General features: G+C 41.9%; 1 protein-coding gene across 1 annotated transcript in view; it reads right to left on the bottom strand.

Annotated features, from left to right (window-relative positions):
• The window catches only part of LOC128202681 (5'-3' exoribonuclease 1-like), a 76022-nt gene that overhangs the window by 21075 nt on the left and 40620 nt on the right, over window positions 1-14327 (bottom strand). Inside the window, 3 exon segments of the mRNA XM_052903729.1 lie at window positions 8897-8959; window positions 10660-10795; window positions 11390-11485. Coding sequence (XP_052759689.1) covers window positions 8897-8959; window positions 10660-10795; window positions 11390-11485 — 295 coding nt within the window.

The raw sequence follows: 14327 nt of genomic DNA, 5'->3' as shown, positions 1-14327 counted from the left end.
ATTACAGACCACTCACCATGTATAGTAGATGAGGCTAAACCTGCAGCTTCACATAACATACCACTCATGCTGAACAGTAGATGGGGCTTAACCTGCATCCTAACATTACAGACCACTCACCCTGTGCAGTAGATGGGGCTTAACCTGTATCTTCACATTACCGACCGTTCATCCTGTACAGTAGATGGGGCTTAACCTGCATCTTTACATAACAGACCACTCATCATGTAAAGTAGATTTGGCTTAACCGGCATATGGACATAGAAGACCACTCAACCTGTACAGTGGGTGGGGCTTAACCTGCAGCTCCACATTACAGATCACTCACCATGTACAGTAGATGGGGCTAAGCCTGCAGCTTCACATAACAGACCACTCACCCTGAACAGTAGATGAGGCTAAACCTGCAGCTTCACTTTACAGAAAACTCACCATGTACAGTAGATGGGGCTAAACCTACATCTTCACATAACAGACCACTCACCCTGTACAGAAGATGGGGCTAAACCTACATCTTTACATAGAAGACCACTCACCCTGTACAGTAGATGGGTCTTAACCTGCATCTTCACATAACATACCACTCATCCTCTATTTAGATGGGGCTTAACCAGTATCTGCACATTACAGAACACTCACCATGTACAGTAGATGGGGCTAAACCTACATCTTCACATAACAGACCACTCACCCTGTACAGTAGATGGGGATAGACCTACATCTTTACATAACAGACCACTTACCCTGTGCAGTAGATGGGGCTTAACCTGCATCTTAACATTACAGACAATTCACCCTGTACAGTAGGTGGGGCTTAACCTGCATATCGACATAACAGACCACTCACCCTGTACAGTAGATGAGGTTTAACCTGCATATCGACATAACAGACCACTCACCCTGTACAGTAGATGGGGTTTAACCTGCATATCGACATAACAGACCACTCACCCTGTACAGTAGATGTGGCTTAACCTGCATATCGACATAACAGACCACTCACCCTGTACAGTAGATGTGGCTTAACCTGCATATCGACATAACAGACCACTCACCCTGTACAGTAGATGGGGTTTAACCTGCATATCGACATAACAGACCACTCACCCTGTACAGTAGATGTGGCTTAACCTGCATCTTCACATAACATACCACTTACCTCGTACAATAGATGTGGCTTAACCTACATCTTCACATTACAGACCACTCACCCTGTATAGTAGATGTTGCTTAACCTGCATCTTCACCTAACAGAACACTCACAATGTACAGTAGATGTGGCTGAACCTGCATATTCACATGACAGACCACTCACTCTGTACAGTAGATCTGGCTTAACCTGCATGTTCACATAACAGACCACTCACCCTGTACAGTAGATGGGGATTAACCTGCATCTTCACATAACAGACCACTCACCCTGTACAGTAGATGGGGATTAACCTGCATCTTCACATGACAGACCACTCACTCTGTACAGTAGATCTGGCTTAACCTGCATATTCACATAACAGACCACTCACCCTGTACAGTAGATGGGGATTAACCTGCATCTTCACATGACAAAACACTCACCCCGTACAGTAGATGTGGCTTAACCTGCATCTTCACATAACAGACCACTCACCCTGTACAGTAGATGGGGCTTAACCAACATCTTCCCATGACATACCACTCACCCAGTACAGTAGATGGGGCTTAACCTGCAACTTCACATAACAGAATACTCACCATGTACGGTAGATGGGGCTTAACTTGCATCTTAACATTACAAACCACTGACCCTGTACAGAAGAATTGCCTTAACTTACATCTTCACATAACAGACCACTCACCCTGTGCAGTAGATTTGACTAAACTTGCATCTTTACATATCAGACCACTCATCCTGTACAGTAGATTTGGTTAAACCGGCATCTGGACATAGAGACCACTCACCCTGTACAATAGATGGGGCTTAACCTGCATCTTTACATGACAGACCACTCACCCTGTGCAGTAGATTTGACTAAACCTGCATCTTTACATATCAGACCACTCATCCTGTACAGTAGATTTGGCTAAACCGGCATCTGGACATAGAGACCACTCATCCTGTACAATAGATCGGGCTTAACCTGCATCTTCACATGACAGACCACTCACCATGTACAGTAGATTGGGCTTAACCGGTATCTTCAAATAACATACCACTCATTCTGTACAGTAGATGGGGTTTAACCTGCAGCTCCACATTACAGACCACTCACCATGTACAATAGATGGGGCTAAACCTGCAGCTTAACATAACAGGCCACTCACCCTGTACAGTATATGAGGCTAAACCTGCAGCTTCACTTAACAGAACACGCACCATGTACAGTAGATGGGGCTTAACCTACATCTTCACATAACAGACCACTCACCCTGTACAGTAGGTTGGACTTAACCTGCATCTTTAAATAGCAGACCCTTCACGCTGTACAGTAGATGGGGCTTAACCTGCATCTTCACATAACATACCAATCACCCTGTATATAGATGGAGCTTAAACTGTATCTTCACATAACAGACCACTCACACTGTACAGTAGAAGTTGCTTTACCTGCATCTTCATTTTACAGACCACTCACCCTGTATAGTAGATGTGGCTTAACTTGCATCTTTACCTTACAGACCACTCATTCTCTATAGTAGATGTGGCTTAACCTGCATCTTCATATAACAAACCAATCACCCTGTATAGTAGAAGTTGCTTAGCCTGCATCTTCACATTACAGACCACTCACCCTGTATAGTAGATAGGGTTTAACCTGTATCATAACATGACAGACCATTCAACTTGTACAGTAGATGGGGCTTAACCTGCATCTTCACATTACAGACCACTCACCCTGTATAATAGATGTAGCTTAACCTGGATCTTCACATTACAGACCACTCACCCTGTATAATAGATGTGGCTGAACCTGCATCTTGACATGACAGACCACTCACCCTGTATAGTAGATGTGGCTTGACTTGCATCTTCACATTATAGACCACTCACCCTGTATAGTAGATGGGGCTTAACCTGCATCTTCACATTACAGACCACACACCCTGTACAGTAAATGGCCCTTAACCTGCATCTTCACATTACAGACCACTCAACCTGTACAATAGATGGGGTTTAACCTGCATATCGACATAATAGACCACCCACCCTGTACAGTAGATGGGGCTTAACTTGCATGTTCACATAACATACCACTCACCCAGTACAGTAGATGTGGCTTAACATGCATTTTCACATAACAGACTACTCACCCTGTACAGTAGATGGGGCATAACCTGCAACTTCACATAACAGAATACTCACCCTGTACAGTAGATGGGGATAGACCTACATCTTTACATAACATACCACTTACCCTGTGCAGTAGATGGGGCTTAACCTGCATCTTAACATTACAGACAATTCACCCTGTACAGTAGGTGGGGCTTAACCTGCATCTTCATATAACAGACCAATCACCCTGTATAGTAGAAGTTGCTTAACCTGCATCTTCACATAACAGACCACTCACCCTGTACAGTAGATGTGGCTTAACCTGCATCTTCACATAACATACCACTTACCTCGTACAATAGATGTGGCTTAACCTACATCTTCACATTACAGACCACTCACCCTGTATAGTAGATGTTGCTTAACCTGCATCTTCACCTAACAGAACACTCACCCTGTACAGTAGATGTGGCTGAACCTGCATATTCACATGACAGACCACTCACCCTGTACAGTAGATCTGGCTTAACCTGCATGTTCACATAACAGACCACTCACCCTGTACAGTAGATGGGGATTAACCTGCATCTTCACATGACAAAACACTCACCCCGTACAGTAGATGTGGCTTAACCTGCATCTTCACATAACAGACCACTCACTCCGTACAATAGATGGGGCTTAACCAACATCTTCACATGACATACCACTCACCCAGTACAGTAGATGGGGCTTAACCTGCAACTTCACATAACAGAATACTCACCATGTACGGTAGATGGGGCTTAACCTGGATCTTAACATTACAAACCACTGACCCTGTACAGAAGAATTGGCTTAACTTACATCTTCACATAACAGACCACTCACCCTGTGCAGTAGATTTGGCTAAACCTGCATCTTTACATATCAGACCACTCATCCTGTACAGTAGATTTGGCTAAACCGGCATCTGGAAATAGAGACCACTCATCCTGTACAATAGATGGGGTTTAACCTGCATCTTCACATGACAGACCACTCACCATGTACAGTAGATTGGGCTTAACCGGTATCTTCAAATAACATACCACTCATTCTGTACAGTAGATGGGGTTTAACCTGCAGCTCCACATTACAGACCACTCACCATGTACAATAGATGGGGCTAAACCTGCAGCTTAACATAACAGGCCACTCACCCTGTACAGTATATGAGGTTAAACCTGCAGCTTCACTTAACAGAACACTCACCATTTACAGTAGATGGGGCTTAACCTACATGTTCACATAACAGACCACTCATCCTGTACAGTAGATTGGACTAAACATGCATCTTTAAATAGCAGACCCCTCACTCTGTACAATAAATGGGGCTTAACCTGCATCTTCACATAACATACCAATCACCCTGTATATAGATGGAGCTTAAACTGTATCTTCACATAACAGACCGCTCACACTGTACAGTAGAAGTTGCTTAACCTGCATCTTCATATTACAGACCACTCACCCTGTATAGTAGATGTGGCTTAACTTGCATCTTCACATTACAGACCACTCATCCTCTATAGTAGATGTGGCTTAACCTGCATCTTCATATAACAGACCACTCACCCTGTATAGTAGAAGTTGCTAAACTTGCTTGTTCACATTACAGACCACTCACTCTTTATAGTAGATAGGGTTTAACCTGTATCATAACATGACAGACCATTCACCTTGTACAGTAGATGGGGCTTAACCTGCATCTTCACATTACAGACCACTCACCCTGTATAATAGATGTGGCTTAACCTGCATCTTGACATGACAGACCACTCACCCTGTATAGTAGATGTGGTTTAACCTGCATTTTCACATAATAGACCACTCACCCTGTATAGTAGATGGGGCTTAACCTGCATCTTCACATAACAGACCACTCACCCTGTACAGTAAATGGCCCTTAACCTGCATCTTCACATTACAGACCACTCACCCTGTACAATAGATGGGGTTTAACCTGCATATCGACATAATAGACCACCCAACTTGTACAGTAGATGGGGCTTAACCTGCATCTTCACATAACATACCACTCACCCAGTACAGTAGATGTGGCTTAACATGCATTTTCACATAACAGACCACTCACCCTGTACAGTAGATGGGGCTTAACCTGGATCTTAACATTACAGACAATTCACCCTGTATAGTAGAAGGGGCTTAACCTGCATATCGACATAACAGACCACTCACCCTGTACAGTAGATATGGCTTAACCTGCATCTTCACATAACATACCACTCACCTCGTACAATAGATGTGGCTTAACCTACATCTTCACATTACAGACCACTCACCCTGTATAGTAGATGTTGCTTAACCTGCATCTTCACCTAACAGAACACTCACCCTGTACAGTAGATGTGGCTGAACCTGCATCTTCACATGACAGACCACATACCCTGTACAGTAGATCTGGCTTAACCTGCATGTTCACATAACAGACCACTCACCCTGTACAGTAGATGGGGATTAACCTGCATCTTCACATGACAAAACACTCACCCCGTACAGTAGATGTGGCTTAACCTGCATCTTCACATAACAGACAACTCACTCCGTACAATAGATGGGGATTAACCAACATCTTCACATGACATACCACTCACCCAGTACAGTAGATTGGGCTTAACTTGCATCTTCACATAACAGAATACTCACCATGTACGGTAGATGGGGCTTAACTTGCATCTTAACATTACAAACCACTGACCCTGTACAGAAGAATTGCCTTAACATACATCTTCACATAACAGACCACTCACCCTATGCAGTAGATTTGGCTAAACCTGCATCTTTACATATCAGACCACTCATCCTGTACAGTAGATTTGGTTAAACCGGCATCTGGACATAGAGACCACTCACCCTGTACAATAGATGGGGCTTAACCTGCATCTTAACATGACAGACCACTCACCCTGTGTAGTAGATTTGGCTAAATCTGCATCTTTACATATCAGACCACTCATCCTGTACAGTAGATTTGGCTAAACCGGCATCTGGACATAGAGACCACTCATCCTGTACAATAGATGGGGCTTAACCTGCATCTTCACATGACAGACCACTCACCATGTAAAGTAGATTGGGCTTAACCGGTATCTTCAAATAACATACCACTCATTCTGTACAGTAGATGGGGTTTAACCTGCAGCTCCACATTACAGACCACTCACCATGTACAATAGATGGGGCTAAACCTGCAGCTTAACATAACAGGCCACTCACCCTGTACAGTATATGAGGCTAAACCTGCAGCTTCACTTAACAGAACACTCACCATGTACAGTAGATGGGGCTTAACCTACATCTTCACATAACAGACCACTCACCCTGTACAGTAGATTGGACTAAACCTGCATCTTTAAATAGCAGACCCCTCACTCTGTACAGTAGATGGGGCTTAACCTGCATCTTCACATAACATACCAATCACCCTGTATATAGATGGAGCTTAAACTGTATCTTCACATAACAGACCACTCACACTGTACAGTAGAAGTTGCTTTACCTGCATCTTCATTTTACAGACCACTCACCCTGTATAGTAGATGTGGCTTAACTTGCATCTTCACCTTACAGACTACTCATCCTCTATAGTAGATGTGGCTTAACCTGCATCTTCATATAACAGACCACTCACCCTGTATAGTAGAAGTTGCTTAACCTGCATGTTCACAATACAGACCACTCACCCTGTATAGTAGATAGGGTTTAACCTGTATCATAACATGACAGACCATTCACCTTGTACAGTAGATGGGGCTTAACCTGCATCTTCAAATTACAGACCACTCACCCTGTTAAGTAGATGTAGCTTAACCTGGATCTTCACATTACAGACCACTCACCCTGTATAATAGATGTGGCTTAACCTGCATCTTGACATGACAGAACACTCACCCTGTATTGTAGATGTGGCTTGACCTGCATCTTCACATTATATACCACTAACCCTGTATAGTAGATGGGGCTTAACCTGCATCTTCACATTACAGACCACTCACCCTGTACAGTAAATGGCCCTTAACCTGCATCTTCACATTACAGACCACTCACCCTGTACAATAGATGGGGTTTAACCTGCATATCGACTTAATAGACCACCCACCACGTACAGTAGATGGGGCTTAACCTGCATCTTCACATAACATACCACTCACCCCGTACAGTAGATGTGGCTTAACATGCATTTTCACATAACAGACCACTCACCCTGTACAGTAGGTGGGGCTTAACCTGCAACTTCACATAAAAGAATACTCACCATGTACGGTAGACGGGTCTTAACTCGCATCTTAACATTACAAACCACTGACCCTGTACAGAAGAATTGGCTTAACTTACATCTTCACATAACAGACCACTCACCCTGTGCAGTAGATTTGGCTAAACCTGCATCTTTACATATCAGACCACTCATCCTGTACAGTAGATTTGGCTAAACCGGCATCTGGACATAGAGACCACTCATCCTGTACAATAGATGGGGCTTAACCTGCATCTTCACATGACAGACCACTCACCATGTAAAGTAGATTGGGCTTAACCGGTATCTTCAAATAACATACCACTCATTCTGTAAAGTAGATGGGGTTTAACCTGCAGCTCCACATTACAGACCACTCACCATGTACAATAGATGGGGCTAAACCTGCAGCTTAACATAACAGGCCACTAACCCTGTACAGTATATGAGGCTAAACCTGCAGCTTCACTTAACAGACCACTCACCCAGTACAGTAGATTGGACTAAACATGAATCTTTAAATAGCAGACCCATCACTCTGTACAGTAGATGAGGCTTAACCTGCATCTTCACTAACGTACCAATCACCCTGTATATAGATGGAGCTTAAACTGCATCTTCACATTACAGACCACTCACCCTGTTAAGAAGATGTAGCTTAACCTGGATCTTCACATTACAGACCACTCACCCTGTATAATAGATGTAGCTTAACCTGCATCTTGACATGACAGACCACTCACCCTGTATAGTAGATGTGGCTTAACCTGCATCTTCACATTATAGACCACTCACCCTGTATAGTAGATGGGGCTTAACCTGCATCTTCACATTTTAGACCACTCACCCTGTACAGTAAATGGCCCTTAACCTGCATCTTCACATTACAGACCACTCACTCTGTACAATAGATGGGGTTTAACCTGCATATCGACATAATAGACCACCCAACCTGTACAGTAGATGGAGCTTAACCTGCATCTTCACATAACATACCACTCACCCAGTACAGTAGATGTGGCTTAACATGCATTTTCACATAACAGACCACTCACCCTGTATAGTAGATGGGGCTTAACCTGGATCTTCACATGACAAAACACTCACCCCGTACAGTAGATGTGGCTTAACCTGCATCTTCACATAACAGACCACTCACCCTGTATAGTAGATGTGGCTTAACCTGCATCTTGACATGACAGACCACTCACCCTGTATAGTAGATGTGGCTTAACCTGCATCTTCACTTTATAGACCACTCACCCTGTATAGTAGATGGGGCTTAACCTGCATCTTCACATTACAGACCACTCACCCTGTATTGTAGATGTGGCTTAACCTGCATCTTTACATTTCAGGCCACTCACCCTGTATAGTAGATGGGGCTTGACCTGCATCTCCACTCTCTTTTGTCTCTTCTTATACACCTCCTTTAAACACAGATAAATGTTATCTCAAACCAACGTCTTGAATGCACTTATATAATGTTTGACACCAAATCCGATTAAGAACTTTAGAATGACCAAAATCAAGCTACATCAAACAGTAAATAAAAATAGATATTTTGTCTACTAGGTTAAGCACAAAATGTTGTTACTTTAATTATGGTCATAAACAAAAAATGGTGAAGGACATCGGGATCGATTTTATGCTGCTTTGTTTAAAAATGAATACAATAATGATGCATAAGCATAAAAAATGAAACAAATGAATTAAACAAATTGCTGCACTGCTACAAAACCAGGTTGAATAGTTTGACAGAAAAACTTCAGCTTTCGTTGTGAATTACACTTAGTTTTCTATTTTAGTATTAGTGGTCTTGGCCTTACCCTAAGGGGTCCTAATGAAGTCTTCCATAATCTCTCCCAACAGGTACATACCAATTATGGTGGCAATATGCCAACTCTAACTTAGTTATTCAGAACCCTCCATTTTAGTAGCAGTGGAATGGACCACGATTCTCAGGGCCTCAAACACAATCCCATTAGAGGTCCTTATAAACTCTTTATATATACCAAGTTTGGTTGCAATAAGTCAAACCTAACTAAAATTATTCGATACCATAGGTAAGTTTGCAGGCCATCCCGAACGACAACGTACATCATTCTAATAAATAGGTTTCACTTTGTGAAAACCTCGTTAAAAATATTAAAATGTGCTTGTCAAAAGCCATAAAAATCCAATCATGGGCTATAGTTTGTGGTCAAGGTTAATATGGTATTATGTAACCTAATTGTGCGGTGGCTGCTGTGTTGAAGGTCATTGAATGAGCATTATATAAAATCTGAGTTCAAACCCAAAGTTGCCTACAGACGTTAACAAACCCTTTTAAGTCGATCAAGGGACTTAGGTTTTATTAAGGATAATATGGAGTTATGTAACCCTAAACAACCGTGTGAAGTATTAAGTCACTTAAAATTAGTGAAAATCCCAACTTGCCCTAAAATTTGAATCGAATGCGGCATGCACTAAAAAGTCAAGCAGGGGCCATAATTTGTATTTTCTCTCAGTAAAACAAGGGCATAGGTCTACACTTACTAAAACACATGTGTGCATTGTCTCTTTTTACATGTGTACCAATTCTCATATAAAGATCTTGATCATGTTTTGGGCAATGGTCATGGTGTAAGGTGTTTGCATGAGGCTGCTTACAACGACACCAATGCTTTTACAATACATTGACTTTCTTTGAATAGCAGACAAATCAAATCATCACATGCATCATCAAACCAAAATGACAGCTAAGCAAGATTGATAAAATGTTAACAGACTATAAGCTTGTTTGTTTTGGTCTAGGAATGAGCCAATTTTTCGGAGAAGTCTGAACACCACTGATACAAGCCTGCTGAAAAAAGATCAGATCATATTTTTACTTTATTTTTTTTATTTTTACAGTGCATATTCATGGCTAAAAGCTTTCCTAAGGCATTTAAAACAGTTGAGATCTGTTCTATTGTGAATCATGAATTATGTGTATTGGTATTAAAATCAGCTGATTCCGAGACAAAAAGAAAATGTCAAAATTGTCAATCTGTGAGAGTGCGGTTTTAAGCCTGCCCTCATACGGTATCAATGACTAGTCAACAGAATGTTAAAAAATCAGCTAGTAACTGAATATATCAACACCTACCACAGTCTTGTCCGTCTTCTTTTGTAGCGCTTGTATAACGCCCTCGTACAAGATGTCAGCTCCTGCCCTTTGTGACTCCACACTCTTACACTCAAGATCTTCAAGATATTCCTCGACATTCTTTAGCTTGTAGTCACTGTCATATCAACATATATCAACATAATACACTATAACATTATAAATTAACTGGATTAATTAATATGCTTGTTGTCAGCTCCAGCATTCAGTGGTTTTGACACTGCAGACCCTTGCCATCCTCTTCAGTATAGTTTCGCTTGTAACATGAAGCATTCACATATACACTTGTACACTATAGCAGTAATGTAATGATATTACTTAACATGATCAACAATACACATCAACATGATGACTACACATAACGTTGGTCATCATTCAACTAAAAGCCACATTTATTAACATGATACATTACACAATTGATAGCACAACCAATTAACATGATTTTAACCTTGGGATTTTGACATTTTGCCTATACAATTAAACCAACTTTATATTGTATTCAGGAAGACGCAATTTTACTTGCGTAAAGGCCTAATTGCATATGCAGGTACAACTATAACAATTATAAGCAATGCCATAATGAAATGCCTGTTACATCTGACATGGATCAGTTTACATTAACGCCTAATTACAAAAATGTGAATGCAGGAACCACGAAGTATCACAAATTGCTCATTAGACGTGCCTTGATGAAGACTTTAAGTGAACATACCTGTTTAGCGGAATCACTTCATTCTCATAGAACATATTTTTGTTTTTCTGATCAGATTTGAAGATGATGTCTAAATTTTTAAACATGTCAGGAAACCTGAAACAAAGGAATATGAATGCGAAATATGCTCATTGTTTTCTAATGAATTTTAACGTAGATAATATGCAGGGGCAGTAGACACATACAGTCAGTAAGTATATACTGAACGTAAGCAGAGACAGTCAATAAATATCCAGTCTATTGTGTCACAGACGGTCAGTAGGCACAGACGGTCAGTAAGTATACACTGGCAGTAGACACAGACGGTCAGTAAGTATACACTGGCAGTAGACACATACGATCAGTCAATGATGTCACAGGCGGTCAATTATTATTAAGTCAATGGTGGCATAGACGGTGAGTAAATATCAAGTTAATGTTGTCACAGACAGTCAGTCAGTATCCAGTCAATGGTGGTACAGACAGTCTGTAAATATTAACTGGCAGTAGGCAAAGTCAGTCAGTAAGTATCAAGTCAATGGTGGAACAGACAGTCAGTAAGTAATCAGTGAATGGTGGTACAGACAGTCTGTAAGTATTTACTGACAGTAGGCACAGACAGTCAGTATGTATCTAATCATGGGTGGCACAGACTGCTAGTTAGTATCTAGTCAATGGTGGCACAGACTGTCAGTTAGTATCTAGTCAATAGTGGCACAGACAGTCAGCAAGTATCTAGTCAATGGTGGCACAGACAGTCAGCAAGTATCTAGTCAATGGTGGCACAGACAGTCAGCAAGTATCTAGTCAATGGTGGATCAGACTGTCAGTAAGTATCTAGTCAATGGTGGCACAGACAGTCAGCAAGTATCTAGTCAATGGTGGATCATACTGTCAGTAAGTATCTAGTCAATAGTGGCACAGACAGTCAGCAAGTATCTAGTCAATGGTGGCACAGACAGTCAGTAAGTATCTAGTCAATAGTGGCACAGACTGTCAGCAAGTATCTAGTCAATAGTGGCACAGATAGTCAGTAAGTATCTAGTCAATAGTGGCACAGACAGTCAGCAAGTATCTAGTCAATGGTGGCACAGACAGTCAGCAAGTATCTAGTCAATGGTGGCACAGACAGTCAGTAAGTATCTAGTCAATGGTGGCACAGACTGTCAGTAAGTATCTAGTCAATAGTGGCACAGACTGTCAGTACGTATCTAGTCAATAGTGGCACAGACAGTCAGTAAGTATCTAGTCAATAGTGGCACAGACTGTCAGTAAGTATCTAGTCAATAGTGGCACAGACAGTCAGTAAGTATCTAGTCAATAGTGGCACAGACTGTCAGTAAGTATCTAGTCAATAGTGGCACAGACTGTCAGTAAGTATCTAGTCAATAGTGGCACAGACTGTCAGCAAGTATCTAGTCAATAGTGGCACAGACAGTCAGTAAGTATCTAGTCAATGGTGGCACAGACTGTCAGTTAGTATATAGTCAATGGTGGATCAGACTATCAGCAAGTATCTAGTCAATGGTGGCACAGACTGCTAGTTAGTATCTAGTCAATAGTGGCACAGACTGTCAGTAAGTATCTAGTCAATAGTGGCACATACTGTCAGTAAGTATCTAGTCAATAGTGGCACATACTGTCAGTAAGTATCTAGTCAATAGTGGCACAGACTGTCAGCAAGTATCCAGTCAATGGTGGCACATACTGTCAGTTAGTATCTAGTCAATAGTGTCACAGACTGTCAGCAAGTATCCAGTCAATGGTGGCACATACTGTCAGTTAGTATCTAGTCAACAGTGGCACAGACAGTCAGCAGGTATCTAGTCAATAGTGGCACAGACAGTCAGCAAGTATCTAGTCAATAGTGGCACAGACAGTCAGCAAGTATCTAGTCAATAGTGGCACAGACTGTCAGTAAGTATCTAGTCAATAGTGGCACAGACAGTCAGCAAGTATCTAGTCAATAGTGGCACAGACAGTCAGCAAGTATCTAGTCAATAGTGGCACAGACAGTCAGTAAGTATCTAGTCAATAGTGGCACAGACTGCCAGTAAGTATCTAGTCAATAGTGGCACAGACAGTCAGTAAGTATCTAGTCAATAGTGGCACAGACAGTCAGCAAGTATCTAGTCAATAGTGGCACAGACAGTCAGCAAGTATCTAGTCAATGGTGGATCATACTGTCAGTAAGTATCTAGTCAATAGTGGCACAGACAGTCAGCAAGTATCAAGTCAATAGTGGCACAGACAGTCGGCAAGTATCTAGTCAATGGTGGCACAGACAGTCAGCAAGTATCTAGTCAATGGTGGCACAGACAGTCAGTTAGTATCTAGTCAATAGTGGCACAGACTGTCAGTTAGTATCTAGTCAATAGTGGCACAGACAGTCGGCAAGTATCTAGTCAATGGTGGCACAGACAGTCAGCAAGTATCTAGTCAATGGTGGCACAGACAGTCAGCAAGTATCTAGTCAATAGTGGCACAGACAGTCGGCAAGTATCTAGTCAATGGTGGCACAGACAGTCAGCAAGTATCTAGTCAATGGTGGCACAGACAGTCAGCAAGTATCAAGTCAATGGTGGCACAGACGGTCTGTAAGTATCCAGTCAATGGTGGCACAGAAAGTCAGCAAGTATCTAGTCAATAGTGGCACAGAGAGTCAGCAAGTATCTAGTCAATGGTGGCACAGACGGTCTGTAAGTATCTAGTCAATGGTGGCACAGACGGTCTGTAAGTATCCAGTCAATAGTGGCACAGACAGTCAGCAAGTATCTAGTCAATAGTGGCACAGACAGTCAGCAAGTATCTAGTCAATGGTGGCACAGACGGTCTGTAAGTATCTAGTCAATGGTGGCACAGACTGTCAGCAAGTATCTAGTCAATAGTGGCACAGACTGTCAGTAAGTATCTAGTCAATAGTGGCACATATAGTCAGCAAGTATCTAGTCAATGGTGG

This window comes from Mya arenaria, chromosome 9, assembly GCF_026914265.1.
Source record: "Mya arenaria isolate MELC-2E11 chromosome 9, ASM2691426v1".
Taxonomy (NCBI): domain Eukaryota; kingdom Metazoa; phylum Mollusca; class Bivalvia; order Myida; family Myidae; genus Mya; species Mya arenaria.
Note: the sequence above shows the minus strand (reverse complement) of the source record. Positions and strands in the feature narration are given on the sequence as shown.